The sequence below is a fragment of the Lasioglossum baleicum genome, chromosome 3 (genome assembly GCF_051020765.1).
Source record: "Lasioglossum baleicum chromosome 3, iyLasBale1, whole genome shotgun sequence".
NCBI lineage: Eukaryota > Metazoa > Arthropoda > Insecta > Hymenoptera > Halictidae > Lasioglossum > Lasioglossum baleicum.
The window spans coordinates 10,591,069-10,610,905 of record NC_134931.1 but is presented as its reverse complement, the minus strand read 5'-3'; the positions used below and the strand labels follow the sequence as shown (position 1 = coordinate 10,610,905).

Sequence of the window (19,837 nt, the reverse complement as noted above, 5' to 3'; positions counted from 1 at the left end):
GGGTGGTGAAAAAGAGAGACAGAGGGAGAACAAGAGAGAGAGAGGGAGAGAGAGAGAGAGTGAGAACGCAAGGATCGACGAAAGACGGAAGATCGAAGGACTGGTTGCTACGGGTTTCGTCGGGTGGGGTGATTGTCTTCGCCTCGGAGAGAGAAAAGCGGATTAAGGCGGTTGGTTAAAGAGCAGTTACCATATAGTTGAGCAACGAAGTAACGGGCCGAGCCGGGCAAAGGGTGGCTGCTGGGGTGGAAGGTGGAGAAGGAGATGGTTTCTTGAATCGTGCTGGTAGGAAGGTACGCGCGATCCTCTTTCTCTCGTCCTTTCTCACCTTCTCACTCTCTCACACTTGCTCGCTCTTTATCTTACGCACGCACACACACGCACACACACAACTCTGTCTCTCTCTCTCTCTTTCTCGACACGAATCTCCACCCCCTCCCCGCACCGACGACTACGTCCATAACTAGCTTCAGTTCCAAGGCAAGGAAGGCAGCTCTCCTCGAGTAGGTATATGGCTGCTGCCGTCGTTGCTGCTACCACTGCCACGGTTACTGCAATAGCAGAAACTGTCGAGTTAAGTAACTGCCGGTACTTACAGTAACTTCGCGCGCAATGAGACCGCCTACATAAATACACCTAATACACTTGCCTCCTTTCTCTACCACCCCTACCTACCCTCCAACATGCAGGATATACCACCCCTCGAACCTCCCCCCTTTCGTTGCGGTAAATTCCCTGGGTGGCGGGGTTCCGCCGCGGCCTTCTGCCACGATACGACGGTACACGGCTTCCGTCGCGCAGTTACATTCCAACTTTCATCCTTCGCCCCTTACACCCGCAACCTTCTTTTCCCCTTTTTTTCTCTCTCTTTCTCCCTCTCTCTTTCGCCTCTTCCTTCTCACCACCCTTTTCACTTCTTCCGTTCGCGATAGCAACGCGTCGCATAAGAGCCGTCGCGTAATGACGCCCGCCTTAATTGTTGCCCGCCTATTCGACCTTCTTATTCCGCATGAATGGCTTCGCGCAACCATGAATGGAGTGTTCAATGCAGAGCTCCTAGTACCAGCTCCCACCTTTCTCTCGGATCTTTTTTTTTATTTAGGCGGTCGCGGGATTTGACAATCGGGGAATTCTGGTGACTGGATTTTCAGTGATAGACTGTGTGTCTGACTGCCAGGTAAATTGAGAAGAACTGAGTTGGAGTGTTGAATATCTTCGATTTTCTTGCTTCAATGGTTTTTCATTTGGTCGGTCGGTGGTATCAATATTTTTAAATCGAGGGACTTGTGGTAAAGCGATATTTTATAATAGTCGTATCTGACTATATAAGTGGAGCTCAAACACCAGTGGGTTTTCTTTTAAAGATTTTGTTATTTAGTCCGTGGATGGTCTCGTAAGTTGTAGTTGTGGTAGAAGATAATTGTAATTGTATCTCACGCGTTTGCAAGAAAAGTGGAAAAGGTTGTGACCCTCTCCTGAAGCGATTAAATTAATTTAGTATGTATTATGTAGGATTATTATGTTTGACTATAGCTAGATTAATTCCCATAAGCTCCCCGGAGTTATTGTCGGTGTTCTGAATCACGTCAACCACTGCCTTACCTTCACGTTACATTAGACAATAAGGCGCAATGGTGGGAGCGGCTACATACACAGTGCGCCAAGGATAATCTCTTGATTGCGTTGGCCGTCCAGTTGAATTTAATTATAATTGGGTAACTTCATAATTATTTGACGCACGGCAGTGGCTACTTCAACAATGACTGCCGCGCTCGAAAGATCTGTTGTGTGTATTACTGTAGTCTGTAATATTAACGGTAGAAGCAAGGTCGGAATAATTTACTGCAGATTCATTGCGGTAAATCACGAAGTCATTTTGGTAAATGGCAAGAGAAATGTACAGAATTTTCTAAACTCGATTTGGTAATTTTTATAGGACACGTAAACCATGAAATTAATGAGTACAGGAATAAACGAGAAGAAAATTTTCTGACAATTCTAGGCAGAGGTACAATTTATTTTGGTATCTATAATTTCATTGTTGTATCCACGATAGCAGCACGAGTTACGGAGAACAATAGGGACGAGTAGAAGAAAGCAGAACGCTTTTTCTTTTAATAATGTCCGCGCGAAACTCGTCGACGAGTACATGAAGATTAAAAAGTGTCTACGAAACCGTGCCTCTCTGAGGGACGTCGGGCTCGTTCCATTCACATTTAGTAAACTTAAAGTAAAATTCCTTTTCTCAGCCTATAATTTTTCCTGTCGCTTCAGAGCTCGTTATCTTTGACAAAGACTCCATTCGACTAAAGGCGATAAAAAATCTCATTATCTCGGCATAAAGATTACTCTGAAGATTTATTATGACGTTATCCCTCCATCGCGCCACGCCATACTTATCGTTCGCAATTTTTTCCGGCGAGAGCGTAAGAAGAAAAAAAGGAATGAAACATCGTCGGCCTGCTTTAAACCGATCAAATTAAAAGTTCATCGATCAAGCGACGTTCACCTCTACTATCTGCACACGTCATTGTCAAACACAATTTATTCGTGTAAGAGCACCAGGTAATTAAGAGCACCAGGTGAATTTCCTTATCAAAACACAATAATTGTATTTCACTAGTACTGCTAATTGCGGGTACTAGAAACTGAAGCTAAAAATAAGGAAAGGTGCTTATAATTACAGACTCCATTTTCTGAATTTGATCAGTTAGCAGACTCGTTTAATTTGTTTAATTGTTTAAAATTTAACTAATACTAGCTGACCCTTTGACTGCCATGGTAAACTTGAAAATCGCCGTCTAATGTTATACAATTTATAAACGTTCATCTAAGTTTCAAGAAAGTTACCAAAGTAATTGCTACAATAAATCCGTTGCCTTTTCTATTTTAATATCGTCAAATATCGTTCTGGTTTTGAGTGACTCATATTAGTACACTGTTATAACAGTTAAGAAACTAAATCGTGCAAATCGCATTCTGTAAATTTCCCTAAATTCATGTATTCCAAAATGAAATTTGGAAACAACCACTGTTAACGTCAACAGCAGAGATTTCCATCGAAGGAGCGAATCGTCTAGCGAATCAGGAGACCATTCCGAGAATAAAATGCCGACCTCTGTCTAATCAGTAAAAAAATATGTCACCGGAGATCGTCGAGATCTGGCTTGCCCGTCAAGATTTTCCCATGAGCCCTGTAATAAAAGGATTATCCGTCGGATAATCCATAAATCCTTTACAGATTATCTCTATTAAGCCTGAAAGCAAGTCCTGGGGCCGTCTTCGTTACCAATTCAGGAGGAGTGGCCTGGCGTGTAATGCGACGATCGGCGATTGCGCGTTTTATTTCATCGAGCTTCCTCAGCAACCCTCTCTCTGTCAGCGCCTCTCTTTCCTCTGTCACTTACTCGCTTCCGCCCTCTCTATCTGTCGGTTTTTTACTCTCTTTCACCTGTTCGCTCTATTCCTCTCTCTCTTTCTCTCTCTCTCTGTCATCTGCTCGCTTTCTCCCTCTCTCAGTGATCCTCTGGGTTTCTTCCTTGCTGGCAGCGTCTCCAGAAGACACAGCGCCGGCGTGTTCAGATAAACACGGCTTCGCCCGATTTCACAACGGATTCGCCTGTCCCCCATCCATCCTCGGCTGGCCCTATACAGGAAGAGCTCTTTTCCACGCGGTGGAGAGGGTGTGGCAAACAAATGCACTGCGTCAGCCCGGCGTGACACTTCTTCCGTGGCCTGGGCTGGCTCGGCGAAAGGGGGAACAGAGACCGAGCTCCAGAGCCGAGGGTGGTTAAGGCGAAGAGGCCGGTCGCCAGACGAGGATGAAAGCCGGAGGATCGTAGAAGCCGTGTTCAAGTAGACAAGGGACACGTCAGCCGCCATCCTTCTACTCAGCCTTTTATAGATTATTCACGTACAATGGTCGAGTGACAAGTGGCGGGCCACCGCCACCGCGCCGCTCCCGAACGATGCTTCTCTCTCTCTCTCTCTCTCTCCCTCTCTCTCTCTCTCTTGCTTACTCTCCTTCTCCGAGCCACCTTTACCCCACATGCCAAGTCTCAATCTTCTTTTTTTGCAACGTGGAGGCGGTTCGAACTGACAAAGGGCCGAATAACGAACCAATCAATTTACCAGATTCGCTCTCGGCTGTCAGCGCTGCGAACGATCTGACTGAATGATCGAGTTAATCAGTCGTAGATCAGGCTGGGTTTTTGGGAACCGTGGGGATGAGCTACGATTTTGGGTGATTTGCGGGGAATCCGGTGGAACTTTGCAGAAGAGTTGGAAAATGTTGGTAGATTGCTTACAAAATTCTAGAGTGTTCTATATTCTATTATTACCAAATTGCCCAACGAAGTTGCTAATAATTGATAAACTAAAGACAAGAGGTTTGAAACAATGACGGAGCTCAAAAAATAACCAAAGATTTCTTAAAGAACCTGAAAGTATAGCCATCATGGTCTTCAACAAAGGGTTCACAACCCCAACTATCGCCAACATAACAACGTTATCCCATTTGAAACATTTACTGATTTTAAAACAATCATAAAAAGCAAAGCAATAAAAACGAAGTACTGAATCCATGAAACATATCTAAGCCTTAGTAAAACATTTTCCTTGCCCGTTCCTCACAAGATACTCCATATTCATGAACAAAATAGGACAGCCCCAAACACCCTGAATCCATCATCGATTTTATTCGAAACATGATCCGCTAAAAACACATTCCAGAAAAACGAGACAGCCAGTAATTGCATCCGTCTACTAATCATTCGGCACTTCCGTTACAAACAAAAAAACCCGGTATTGCCGGACTAGAAGGGAACAACGACGGACATGGTTAAAATAACGTAGCCGCTGAACTTTCTTTGGGGCAGCTACTGATTAAAACGAAACAGTGCTAATTGAAAGAAAACAGTGACAGTACAACGGCGCTGTTATACGTCGACAAAAAGCGAAAGACAGAAAAAAAACGAGACGAGGGACCCATAGAAAGTGGCATGTCGGTGGTCGACGATCGTCATTGTTTAAGAATCCGGGATCGTTTGTTGCGCGCGACGGCGACAATAACGTTTGCGGGACGCGCAGTTGTCGAAGTCCGTGCTTCGGGTATTGTCGCTTTCAGGATTCAACGAGGAGCAGATGCGACGCATATCAAATTACAGGATCGATGAATGTTTCGTGCGATATCGCAACGGGCACCGTGCCCGTGATTTCGTTCCCCGTGAATTGTCGTAAACACGAAGTCGTAAAACGCGGCGAGGAGAAACGGTAGTTGGCCGAGCGCATGTAAATGCGACGTCGGGGATGCACCACCGCACCAGCGCGGTCACTGTTTTTTTCCTGGGCAGTTCCCCGGCATTCGGTATCGCGCTGTTTGGCGTTTTAATGTTGATTGGACGACTGCCGATTCAGCCGACGTTCGTTTGCAACGATTGTTGTTTCGACGTCGAACGTGGCCGAACGAGAATTTTCAAAATTCGAGCGACGCATACCGACCCCCCTCCCCATGAAAGCAACGTGACCATACGCCGGATAAATTGACTACGAAATCGTGAGCACCCGCGAATTTATTTCCTTTCGAGTGGCCGCACGTTGTGTTCCATCGCGATTTTTCCGCCCAGTACGCTGTGACAAAATGGCGGTGGAACATTGAATTTGCCGAATTTGTCTCCATTATTTGCGATCGTTTAATTCATTCTATCTCCCCCCCCCCCACCGGTTCTACTTCATCGAAGCTCTGTCGTAGAATAACCCTCTGTACGGGTCATTCGTATATAAAAAGTAATGGTCATTCGTCGTAGGGATGAATCTACACTTCTGGATCGGTGGACATTTGTAAGAGAAACTTGCCGCAAAATTCTTTAAATCACAGAAAATTATTTTTTACGTCAACCATTTCCACTCATCCAGAAGAGAAAAAGTTTGAACGATGTCGCAAACAAATATGTAGTTATTGAGATATAAGCTGTTATAGTTTTTGCAGAATTTGATTGTGTGGAGTTATACGTATAGCCTACTACTACAGTCCACCCGATCGTGTCGATGAGACAGAATACATAATCGTGTGCGTGCCTCGAGCAAACGAAATTTAAAGGGATGGTGGACTGTCGGTCGTGTGAACTGTGGTAGTAGCCTTTTGTCTATACGTATAAGTCTACACGATCAAATTTGGCAAGAACTTTAACAGCTTATATCTGAATAACTCTTCGTTTGCGACATGTGGCTCCTTTCAAACATTTCTCGTCTCAATGAGTAGAAGGTAATGATGTAAAAACAAACTTCAACAATTTTCTTTGTTATAAACAATTTTGCGGCAAGTTTCTCTTACAAATGTCCACCGATCCAGAGGTGTAGATTCACCCCTAGGACGGATGACCATTACTTTTTATACATCCTGTACACGTGTTACCGTTCTACGATTCTATTTCTCCGCGAAAAAAATTATTATTAACCCTTTGCGGAAGTGTTGCATTTGCTACCGCGTTGTATAATTCAACTGTATAAGTAATCTACTTGCAATAGCTGAGGAATTAGGTAATTGTTCCGTAGTCATCGAAAACTTGTGGTCAGTCATCTTAAGCGTTGTTACTAGACTGCGGACCTTTATGTAAAATAAAAATTGTCTTTATCAATTATTTATCAGGCACAAGTGCCATATGAAATTACCTTTCTTGCTTGAATAATTTTAGTAAGTTAAAAATAACACGTAAATGCATATAATCCACTGTCTAGTTGACATTGGAAGTGAAGAATAGACAATTGTGTTCATTGTCAGTAGTTAATTTTAAACAATTTGTTTTCAAGGTGGTTGACCATTATTATATACCATATGTGATGCTATCGACGACTGTAATGTAAATCAGTAAGATGACTATACAGTATATAGACTATTGAAAAAGTTAATGTCTGTCAGGACAATGTTTCTTATCAAGCGTCTTCTTTTTATGATTTTGTTGCTGCTTGCTTTTGAATAAGATAGAGTGCAGGGTGTACAGTTTTAGAAAGCACGCGCATGCGACGTTGACAGTAGCGGACCGGAAGCTCTCTCGGGGTAATCACTTCCAGTTTATTACCAGCAGCTGATTTATTGTTTGATAAAGGACAGGTATACGGCCGGGTATTGTTATTATAAAGAGGGATCTATGGGAGCTATGAAGCTGTCATGTAGCAGGTGAATAGTGGAGGATGTGTGTGTGTGTGTGTGTGCATGCCGGGGACGAGTCTAAGTAAACGCTTGAATATGAAAGCCAGTAGTTGCAGTTCGTATACGCGGTACACACGCACCGGAATTTTGATGGAGGAACACACTCCCGCTAGCACACAGCCCCCTTTTGGTAACTAAACAAATTTCAACGATGAATTCCAACTTAAAACGTTAATCTTCCGTAGTTCCGCACAATACACGTCGGTATAACAAATAACACGCTAGAATAGATCTATTTACCCCCCTCTGGAGAGCATTGCTTCTCTGTGCGGAAACGGTATACCGAGTCCCAGGAATACGAAAATTATGCAAAGCAATTCATGTGCTTCGCGGAATCTAATTTCTCTCCGAGGCTGAACGCCTTTTAATAAACCGTCGGATGACCCACATCGGAACTGCTTTAAAACTCTGCAAATTGGCGATATTCGGGTACCCTGAAATTTCGGGCAAAGTCAAGTCGAAGTCTGGTCGGGTTGGTCGGGAACCCGACCCGATTTCGACTTTGGGTACCCGAATATCACTTATTTTCGGGTCCCGACCCAAACCTATAATAACAATATAGTCTGCGTACGGTTATCATTGCGCGTACTATTTCATTGATCAACGGAAATTCCGTTCTGTCGATCACGCTAGAAGAAATTCCGATAAATAGCCTCTGAATGCAAATTTGTATACTTTCGAACAATTTAATGTAAATTGCTTTAAATGTGCTGAGCATTACTCTAATTTAACATTTCGAACAATTTCTGCTACCCTCGCGCGTTTCATCGGCACATGCAATTATATTCGTTCGGTAGATGGAAAATAGGAAATTATGGTAAGTAGTCTCCGAATACGATACACGAATATAATAATTCGAAACAGTCTATTGTAAATTGCTTTAAATGTATACCACATTATTCGAATTTAAAATTTCAAACAATTCATGCTAATCCGTCGTATTTTATTGGTACATGCAATTAAATTCGTTTGCTTGATGGAAAGTGGAAAATTGTGTTAAATAGACTCCGAATGCGGCACACGAAGCTTATGTACACACAGTAAACTACTGCACTCCTAAACTGCTCTAAATACAGTGAGCACTGTTTCAATTTTGAATTCGTAAACTGTCTGCATGAAAACTTCGATGACAGACAACAAATAACAAGGATTTTCTATTTTAGAATAATCACAAAATTTTGTAATAGTCACTATCATAGTGACTTTGCTACCGAACACCAAAGGTGTGTATTACCTTATAAAAGTGTACACTTTTTAGTGCAACGCAACATGTGCTTCAATGATGAAATTTATTGAGTCATCACAAAACTGTCCTTATAATTTTAATAATTCTAGAATTAAAAATGTCGAAGCATAGAAAAGCGAACCAATAAAAATTCATTTAAATCGTGCAATCAACGTCACTCCGGGTGATCGGTACCAACCTATTAATCGGCTATTGAACAGTTCGCGTAGCAGAAACCCCATCGGTCGGCCGCTTAAGCATGATATTCGATTTCGCAAACACGCCGGAGGACCTGGCAATTTCGCGGGTCCACAATATTGTATCCTGGCCCGGTAAATTCCCCGAACGACGTACAAAAATGGCCGAAGTTCACACGACATGGGCTCGACAAGGCTGACGTGTCCCGCACGTATTTGGGTCGTCGCCTACAAGAGAAAGAGAACGAAAGAATAAAAGATCCGAATAATATCCATATATATAGTGTGCTAGAGACAGCCGACGGAACCGTGTCGCGTAGCTCGATAATGCCCGTTGTGGAGGAGGTCTAGGGAGTCGCGGAACGAGAAAGGACATGGCGTTCGGGAGGTAGCTGGGTCCATCAAAAATTCAATCCATACGAGTACGTTCGTTGTTTCTTGTCCCGACGAAAGGCGTCATGCCGGCAGAAAAAGAAAGAAAGAAGGAATGAGAAAGAGAGAAAGGCAGAGAGAGGGGAGAGAGAGGGAGAGAAAGAGAGAGAGAGAGAAACAGCGTGAAACGTTTCGTGGAATTCTCGATGCGACGCATGGAGAATGACGAATGCATATACGGTTTTCCCGGGGCAGGCTTGGCGAGAAAGGAAAACGGAAAAGGTGAGATTTCACGCGGACCAGAAGAGAAAAAGGAACCAGCCAAGGGAAAGGAACGGCACGACGGAGTTACATCGGAGAAATTGGCGCCTGCTTTGGTTCCTGAAGCATGTGTGCCCCATAAATAACATGTAAATATTTTCAATAACTGCCGCGGCGGTCCCAGCATGAAAAATGCAAACCGCTTTGCGTCCGGTCCTCGCTGCCACGCCACCGGTATCGTAACGTGTACATCCAGACAGGGTTCCAACCCCTCTCTTCAACCCCTCCTCCAGACCAACCACCCTTGCCAGCTACCTCGCCAAACTATCTTTTAATATATCTGTATGTACACGGTGTCCTGCGCGAAATTTATGGCACCGGACGCCGGCCGATATTTGTTTCACTCGAGCGGCGACTTCGACCTCCGCCCACCAGACTTCTACCCCGGAACAACGATATGTTCCACTTGCACCACCTCCTGGAAAAACAGCCAGCATGCGGGACGAAATCATCCTGCGAATATGCGGCCGTGACTCTTCAGAAACGGTTCACTACGTGGAACACGTGGATTGCTAGCATTTTTCGTTATGGGGAAAGTTTGTTGAGGTTGTGTGCTTCATGGAAGTTTTATCAATTATATGGTTAATCTCTGTATAAGACATTAACAAGGACGGCGGAGTTTTTTTACAACAATAAATTTCTCTATCAATTTATTGGAACATATTTTTCAAGTTGCTCCTTGTAGACCCATAAGTGATCGTCCAATGTAATCGTCAAAAATTCAGTAATTAAATGACAATTTTTATTGCCTGGGTGAAAATAGATACATATACCACTAAATAGGGTTAACAGACATGAAATGTCATGTCGAAATTGTATAATGAACCTCGTATAAGCTCGAATGTCACTATCAAAGCTAATGCTTTCCCTTAAAAGGGCAATTACCGGAATGTTGATTTCGATGCATGATTTCTACATCAAAAACAACAACGCTATTTATTCTACTTGGACCAAGATGAACTCTGGAAATTTTTGTAAACTGGCATACAGATTTCTCTGTTGCAAAAACAAAATATCATATTCATTCTACATCGACCAAAATAAATTTTTTAATTAACGTATGAAACTTTCCACTTCCAACTTTTCAATTCCAACATTCATGACAAAAAAACCTACAAAAATTCGAACTAGTATAAAGGTTCGTGCAGTAATGAGCTGCAAGTCGTACATAAGGGATGAAGTACAAAGTCCAGTGTTTTAAATAGTGTCGGTAGGAAATATTAATTTCCTCCGCGGCTATTATTATAGATTGCTTAAGTATACCGTGTAGTCGACCTGTAATCTGTCAGTTCACGGACACGTAACTAATATGTAATTATTGTGTGTTGCAGGGGCTTCGGATTCATCACGTTCGCAGATCCCGCGAGTGTAGATAAAGTGCTAGCACAGGGTAACCACGAGTTGGACGGCAAGAAAGTAAGTACTTTGAACACAGCAGCGTATTATTCGTTGAGCGTGGTCTGTGTTTTAAATCACATTACCGACTGCTTCGCCTCGCGTTGCGACCATAAAGTCTCTTTAATTGTATTCACGCGCTCGGAACACGGAAAAACAAGAATCCGAAATATACAGACCCACATACAACCCCCCATTAGCACGGTTTTGCTTCGTATTGCATCTGTATTGCTAAAAAAAACAAAATTATTAATATGATCTTCATGCAATCCTCTGCTATAATAAATTCATCCATTTTCTATTTTAGACACTGAACAATCTTTTATTCATATATTGGATTATATTAGCTTTATTCTTGTGTATAGATAAGGAAATTGAGACATTTCTATTTTGAATTATTAAATTGAACCACACAGTTGGCATTCAATTCCGGGGGAAATGTAATTCTTCACCTTTTGATATACGGATTGAATGAAAGCGTTGACTTGATTGTAAGCTTAATAAAAAGAATTTTTGTACTCTAAAACAGACTTGCTGCTGAGATAGTAACAAATATAACACATATATTGCTTGTAATATCTGCTGTTAATATTAAAAAATATTTTACTTCGATGTTCAATATCATAAGAAGCATATGCTATCAAATACTATACAGGGTGTCCCGAAATTCCTTCAACAGCCGGAAATGGGAGGTTCCTGAGATCAGTTGAAGCAACATTTTCCGTTGCAAAAATGTTGCTTCAAGTGATCTCAGGAACCTCCGATTTCCGACTGTTGAAGGAATTTTGGGACACCCTGTATATTAAGTGGTTAAATCGAGAGAAATATACAGGGTGTCCCAAAAATGTTCGAGTTCCTGGAAAGGGGCCGTTCCTGAGGTCCCCCTCTATTACAATTGTGGATGTTAAATTAATCACACATGTCAGCTAAAAAAATTACAATTAAAAGTAAAGGTCTAGTTATTGTGTTGCATTAACTTGGACATTGCAAGAGAGTTAAAACACAATAATATGAATAAAATAAATTGGAATGTAAAATGAAAACGGATGAAAACTGTGGAAGGACCTTTAGTGCAACTATTTTTGAGGAATGTATGAAGCTTGAAATCGTGTTATAGACAGTGTCGGGCAAATTTTATTTTAAATAATAAATTATTAAATAATAAATAAATGTGTGATTTTAATTGCAAGTAATAACTAAACTTTTTATTTAAATAAAAGTAATTTAAATAATTCCAAAAGTGATCTATTTATTATTTCTTATTTGCAAATAAAAGATTATGTATTATTATATTATTATGTAGTAAATCAAATTAATAGTTTTTGGTCTTCTCTTATTTCTTGTATTTTGTATATACAATGAACACGTGCGCGTTTTTTGTCTGCTATAGCAACCTTTTCAGGTATACCGCCAGTGGTCGGTCCCGTCCGGAGGGCCTAGCTGCCTATAAAAAAACACAATTTAATTTATTATTTGTCAATACAAATAATAATTGAAATTATATTTGTAAACAACAATTAACTTTATTATTTTAAATAATTCTACTTAGACTTGCTCAAATAATAATTATTTTAGCTTTTTATTTGAATATCCAAATAACAAATAACTTTTTATTTAAATTTTTATTTAAATAATTATTTATTTAAATAAATTTATCTATTGCCCAACACTGGTTATAGGGAGACAGTTTCAATTTTCGTGTAGCGTTTTCCCAGTAAATTGTTTGATGAACGGAAACATTTCGCAACAGAGAAATTGCTTTGTGTCGATCAGTACGAATGACCCATCGAGTTTCTTGCAGCGACAAGTAGAAACCGCCTGCATCCAGACTCAAACAATATTTATCTATCGACGGGATTAATTAACCGGGACGGTGGTACATCAATTATCTCGATCGAGTATTCCGCGGAAGTTAATTGGTCTCGCGGCACACATTTGATTGCGGCGAACCGTGCGAATCGATTTTTCTCGGTACGAGAGCCCCGGTTGTCTTCTTGCGCCACGGACAATCGATAACGTCGTCGTTCGTCTTCGTTCGCCTAATAGAAGAGAGACTCTCTCCGACCCCTGTCTATCGCGCTGTCCCTCATTACCCCTTTTTCTGCCCCGTCACTGTTTCACCACGCGTCTCACAGCGCTTCACCCCATCTTTCTCTCCCCCCGAATGGATATCGGTGACCTTAAGTGGTCGTTAGCCACGGCGAACTAACGATCCCCTAATTAGTGCGTAATAGAACGCCACCAAGACACGCCCGGTTTTCCGCGGCCTAACAACCTCTCCCTGCTTTCCGATAAGTATCTCGGTGAGGCACCCGACCTGTGAAAAACTAGTCCAGCCGGCTGTGATTCCTCGCCGAGCGTGTTACAGATCGTGCGATTGCCTGCGCGAATTCTTCAACAACCTGAGCGCTAACGTCTTCCGCCATTTTTTACTTTGGTTAGCGTCGGAACCTTCGATGGAATTTATTCCATACGATCCGTTACGCGTTGAATTAATTTTGTGCGTTTCACGCTGGGCTAACCTATTTCATTCGGGAAAGCGATCACGGTTATCAACACTAGGCTTGCGTAACAGTAAAAACGACTATCTTACATAACTTTATGAAAATGACAAGAATATGTCTATCTACAAATTATTAGCCATTTTTTAAAATAATATATCTGTGTTGTAAGGAAGAACGCCGCTTGTCACATACTTCCACTTCCGGGATATTGCCATTTAAAATTTTGATCACTAATTCTGAACACAGGACATCGGTTAAATCGCATATCGCATCCTATACTCTGCAGCTCAATTAATGCATAAACTCAAGTTTTTTGAAACTGTGACATGCGGCGTTTTTCCTTACAACCACAGATATATCCAAAGAAATAAATTTACTACATAATTAGTCATCACTGTATCTTTACTACTTCGATAATCGTAAATTAACTGTGTTATAAGTAACCTAGTGTTAATAACAATTGAATGGAAACCAAGAATAGGGGTTTACGTTGCATGTATTATATTGTACACGTAACGTACACACTTATTCGAGATTTCCGTCCTATTGTGGGTTACTTGGTAATGAAGTTTGCACCTTATACTACGATCTAGTTAACCTTATGACTTAAACTCCCCTCTGGGACATGTGTAAAAATTAATAGACCGTTCACTAACAACAATTACTTTGCACTGTAACGAACAGGTTTATCTAGTAAGTGTCCTCTAGTGATAGCATTTTTAGAATTTCAGTAATTACAGAAGCATCGATCAACTCGTTACCTCGCGTCAGTTCATTTACAAGAAAAGTGCGTTGAATAAAACTGCCTTTCTTCGAGTAACAATTCGAAAGTTTCACCACTAACTTTCTTCGTCAGCGAAATTAACGAGATCACGGTTGCCTCGCGTTAAAAACGAAGGAAGCTGATTCTCGGGGAAGAGGATCAGGAATGCAGGGATGATGACGGCGACCGTAATAGGATGCAGCAGGGGGGTATAGTTCTCGCGCGGCTAGTCGACGTGCACTATCGAGGAGGTGTTAGACGCTGTGCAGGCGCGGCATGGCACAGCGGTCCTGCAATTTGCATTAGTCGAGCGAATTACGCGAAATTTATGCGAGTCTGGATATACCGGTGGCAACGCGGCGCGGCGGTCCTCCCCGGTTAATACGTATTCGGAGTACTTACGGAAGCGACCGCGCAGTCGTCGTACTTATGGCTCTGTGGACAGCTAATGTCCGCAACTATTTCTCTCTGTCCGCCCTATCCACCGACTATCCATTCCCGCCTTACGATATTATTCCTGGCGTATTGTCTGGCCCGTGGCAGAAACGTATTTGCCAAACTGTGACACGTCGCAGTCTCGCCGATTAATCTCTGCCAACAGCATCGCCGATGGCTGGAGACGCAACGACGCGTGTCCGCTTGGCCACGTAGCCCCGTAATTGTCTAAACGCGCGTAAAACCAGCCCGGGGAAACCCTGCCGCGCCAAATCGAAAAGTTTCAACATCGAAAACGTTGTCGCGAAAGCGGAGCGGAGAGGATGCTGTTAATGCGGAACCACCCCTCCCTTCTGACCCCTTGGATTCGTTTAATTCGTTTGTTTGCGTTCGACGTATCCGCGAGACGAACCCCAGACCCCACAAACCCCTTACCCCTCGAGTCTCCCTCCCCACCCACCATGTTTGCCAGTTGCCCGGATGATACTCGCCAAGGGGTGGAGAAATGAACAGCGAGGGGGCTGCAGCCCAGACAAACCGGTTTCAATGTTCATTCATATGTGGAGAGGCGATCGCGTTCCACGGGAACGTTTTGACACGAATTTTGCGGCCGATGAATGGTCGGATGGTGATCTCTTATTCGGATAATGCTGCCGTGATTAATTTCAAAAATTGTAATTAGAGGTACAGTTGTGTGTTGATAAAGGACTCGTGGTTGTGCTTGCGAATGCTTGTGCTAAAGATCCTGGCATTTGATTGCAATTTGTCCAATTCTAATTAGTCTTTCATTTAAAGGTGATTAGTGGATTTTAGAAGGGTTTAAAATGTAATCACTGTGACAAACTTCAACTTTACACTTTTAATTAACGTAATTAAATTACTTTGATTTTGTGAGGCTTTTGCGGGTGATTATTCGACGGTCAACATGTTAAACATTGTTTATTTGTAATGCAACCTCGTCTAGGGATGCAAATATCTACAATAATTTGATCCTGTGACTGCAAATACGATAAACGTGACTCTACTCTATCGAGAATTACACGAGTATTTATGATCCGAATTGCATCGTATTTTGTGTCGTTTCAACCAGAAAAATACCATGTATATGTTAGCAACACTTCCCTTAAAAAATAATTGGAAACATTATCAGTGATTAATAAAACGAACAAAAGCAAATGTGACGTAGCCAGGAAGGAAATGTTGAGAATAGAATGCTTGTGGATAGATCTTATTGTCGGTGGAACGCAATTTGGGGAAGTCATAATGACAGAAGGCTCAAAGAAGTCTCATTAGCGCGTGATTATAGTCACGTATACGCGATTGATTTAACTATTGCTGATCCGTGCATGCGCGCGCGCGCAACGAGATTAAACAGAAAGCTAATGAGGCAGTAGAGCCGTGGCACGTGCAATGCATGTATTTTTTAATCAGCACCCTGGCCGATTAAGCGCAATTTGAGGGCCATTCGGATCGATCATAGGCGACACACACTGCGTGTGCTTACGCGGCAGGTTGCGAAATCATTGTCCCGGACAAATAGAGAGAAACGGCGGTTCTATCGATCCGCGAAATCGCTCTTCCATCGTGTTGACGGTGATTTTCGATAATATTAACGTTCTTACTATTTGCAGGTGTCAGCCGCGCGTTGCAAAAATGTCACGGTCCGTTATACAGCCTTCTGATCATTCGCGATTGTTCCGCAAACAACGATTTAGCGCGCTGTTCAAACAAAGATGACATGAACATTTATTTCAGGAAAATGACGAAATTCCTCAGGGCTTTTAACGTGAAAAATAAATGCAATGCATACTAACGTTTTATATACTAGAACTTTTTTTCGAATGGAAATGATATTTTCGATGACTTTTCAATTTATCGATTCTGAAAGTGCTAATTGTATTTACAGAAGACTTAAGATTCTGCAAGAGAGATATTGTAGCTACAGTAATCGAAGTTACAAAGAGTATTCAATTATTCTAGGGCTGAGTTTAAAGACTAAGTACGGGTCCGCGCGAACTTCGTCAAATAATTTAAAAGCAAGGAGTTTAATACACGAAAGAAGCGTAATATTCCGACAACCATGCTCGCCGTTTCCCTCGGCTCGTGAAACAGTCGAAAGGATGAAGCCATCGTTTCATTATCATTTCACGCCGAATTTCTCGGCAGCCGACTCACGATATTCCGGCTGGTTCATTCCGAAAGAAGAATGCTGCTCCTGATTACGTACTTTTCCGTATCGTCGTCGAGTGCGCAGACACTTCATCGTTTTCATAATTCAGAGAGTCCGTGGTGCGGAGAGAAGAGAGGGAAAGAGATAGAGGGGTGGTCGGGGGGTGCAGTCACGACGTAGATAATAAAAAACGAACGGAAGAGTGTTCTCGAGTGAAATATAAAACGGATGAAAGTGAACGAAGTAGGTAACCGCGAACGATCTACTCGACTGTGTATAAACGAGACCTTTCTTTTTCTCCCTTCTGGAACGCTACGTCGAATTTCATCGAGAAGGAGAGGGAAAGAGAGTGAGAGAGAGAGAGAGAGAACTCTCTCGTCGATACGGTTCGAGACAGAGAGAGGATCCGTCGTCGGTGTCGCGACTTCCGGTCCGTGCCCGGACTACTTCTTCCACTCCCCCTTTTGTTTCGTTTATTTTCTCTCGCGCACAACACGGCCGAAGGGCCTCTCCAGAATTGCACGAGAGCGTTCATTAACGCAAGCGGAGACGAACGATCCGCTAATTAATGTGACGAAGCTTGTCAGTGGACGAGGAGCGAGTCGTGCGCGCACTCTTGCCGGGCTTGCATTTCTTGCACGCCCCGCACACCCACACCTTCGCTTTCCACTTTCGCGTCTTGCGTCCGGAATAGAGCCACCTCGGGGGAACAGACGTGTAGAACGAAGCCGGGGAACAAAAGCTGGCCGAAGGAGAGAGACGAAACAAAGGACAAATCTCGAGGACCCCCGCGAACGTGCACGGAGCGACGCGACGGAGCACGGGATTTTTCGTTGAAGCGCCTTGTTTCGTTCCAACATGCTAAAAAATATCATTGCCTTCATTTTTACACGTATTGTATAGGTCCGTCTGATGTCTTCTTCTGTTATTATGGCATACAGCTAGTCTAATTTTACACTTCCATTCGAAAGTTGATCGTCTTACAATTTTTATCCAATTTTGTTCCTAACAATTCTCTATCACTTTAAGAGTTCTATTTAAAAGTGTACTGCAAAAGACAGTTCTTCGATTGGTACCAATTTTAAACAATTACTTTAACTAACTTTATATGATACATGTATATCGTTTATCTAAGTAAAAGAATATTTTTTTCATAAGATATAATACATCTTTATGCTAGCAATTTATAAATGTCCATACTTCCCGCGAATAGAATTGATGTCGAGCAACTCTCAACGCAAAGGATTAGAAAGATCAATGTGTCTCATTTTAACACATTCTTCTGGTCCAGCTAAAGTCTTCTTCTGTTGCAATGCCTTGCAGTTAGCAATTTCAATCTATAAATGATGCACGTTGGATTTCATAGAACATTATGACACAGAAAGTATACAGCACCGTTGGCACCGAACGTGTTAATTCTGTAAACTAATGTTGATCTGCAATATCCTATAGATTTTAACGTATTCCGAAATTCCTTTATGAATGAACAACAAAAGAATGTTGAGAATTATAAATCGATAGAATACCAATTTCATTTGCCAAAAAATGTTACTTCAACCCCGGGAGCACGCGTCGAAATAATTATATAATCCAACGAACATCTTCGCGAGATGGTATTGCCGTCTATACGGCCTCTCTCACGATTTATCTGCTCAAAGGAAATTCCTACGAGCCTGGCGAATTAAGATATTTCCTCGCGAACCTACCCTTTCTTGTACATCGTCTCCAGCGAAGCGATGGTCGTCGCGTTCCCGTACTTTCGCGATTTCCCGCACGTACCTCCCGTTTGCTTCGTGGCGCGAGCGTTCCGTGATATACATAACGATACGAGTGGCGTGCAATTAGATTTGTAAGTCTGTAATGAGCTTCGAGGAAAGGAACGCTCGCCGGGTCGGTGTGTATGCGTGTGTACAGGCGTGTAGAAGCGTGTGCGAGGCGCGGCGGCGCGTGCGACTTGTCACGAATGAACCTGTCCTCTCGTCGTGTCGTGCTCACCGTGTCACGTGTCATGTTCTTTTCGTGTCCGCGATACCCGACGCGGAACGCGATTATTAACTGCATTATATTGTCGCGGCGACTGTGCAGAAAGTGTCGCGCGAGGAAAATTTCCGATAAGTGGGACCGGGTGTTACTACAACGTACGCAACGTAACGCGTTATGTCTCGCGTTTTCGCAACCATCCGCCTAACGATGGATCGTCTGTTATTATTTAATACTCGTGTTAAGCATGCACTCACACTGCACACGATTAATCGGTGTTGCAATTATTGGCGCCCGAAACGAGCGAATGTCACTGTAAACATTTTGTAATCAGTCCACTGCGGATTTTATGCAGTCATAACAAAAATTAATATACGAAATACAAAATGTAGCAGCAATAAAGAAGTAAATTTGATTATATTATTGCATAATTTTCTTGATTACATTCGTGTGTGTGCGAGCGTCTAAAATATTTATGTATATTTTCCTTTTGTATACACAGCAATTTCAAAATTTATTATAAGGTTTTTGCTTATTATTTGTGATAAATGCAGCAGACTAATGAATAAATATTATTTGAAAATGTACTTTTGAAAATATGCCAGATCCCTTTTACCATCAGGACCAGTAGTCTCAGTCGAATGACAAGACATCGCGAATCTGTGAATGGTACAAGTGTATAATTTTTTACTTTTTCTCACGTGCAACGTTATTTTGTGTAATGTTGAATGATGGAAATTCGCGCGGTGCTGCTCCCCAATATAGAATTGATAGAAAATCGTGGCGAAACTTGTAGAAATGCACCGGAGGAGACCGAAAGAATCAGATCTTTCACAAATTCAATTGAGATCGCATCGCGCGAGGTTGCAGATGTCTGGTTACGAGGGTGAAGAGGGTTGATGGCGGCCGGATGGGGCGAAAAGACTCGTGAAATTGTCAAAGCTCTTTGGGAATGTCTGCACGACCCGCATTCCTAGATATTCTGAATCGATGCCCAGTATTTCAGAGACGCTCGCGACGACGACACACATACAGAAGCAGAGTGAGAAGGAGAGAGCACTGTGCCCTTTTCCCACTTCCCCTTTTTCTATTCGAGACATTACTGGCAAGAAGAATGATGGTTCCGCTTGTTTTAGTCGCTTTTCACGTAACAGGGCGCTTCGAATGACAGAAACGGGATCGATGGGGCAAAATCCGGGACATTCTACGCTGATCCTTCGGAAAGTATACTTTAAATTCTACCTCGTTCGCGCTCTACTTCTTCCACC

General features: G+C 42.5%; 1 protein-coding gene across 6 annotated transcripts in view; it reads left to right on the top strand.

Annotated features, from left to right (window-relative positions):
• Rbp6 (RNA-binding protein 6) overlaps nt 1–19,837 on the top strand; it is a 1,047,152-nt gene that overhangs the window by 614,101 nt on the left and 413,214 nt on the right. For all 6 annotated transcript variants that reach the window (XM_076447554.1, XM_076447553.1, XM_076447552.1 and 3 more), the window contains exon 4: nt 10,654–10,738. In XM_076447554.1, coding sequence (XP_076303669.1) covers nt 10,654–10,738 — 85 coding nt within the window. The remainder of the gene's footprint in view (nt 1–10,653; nt 10,739–19,837) is intronic.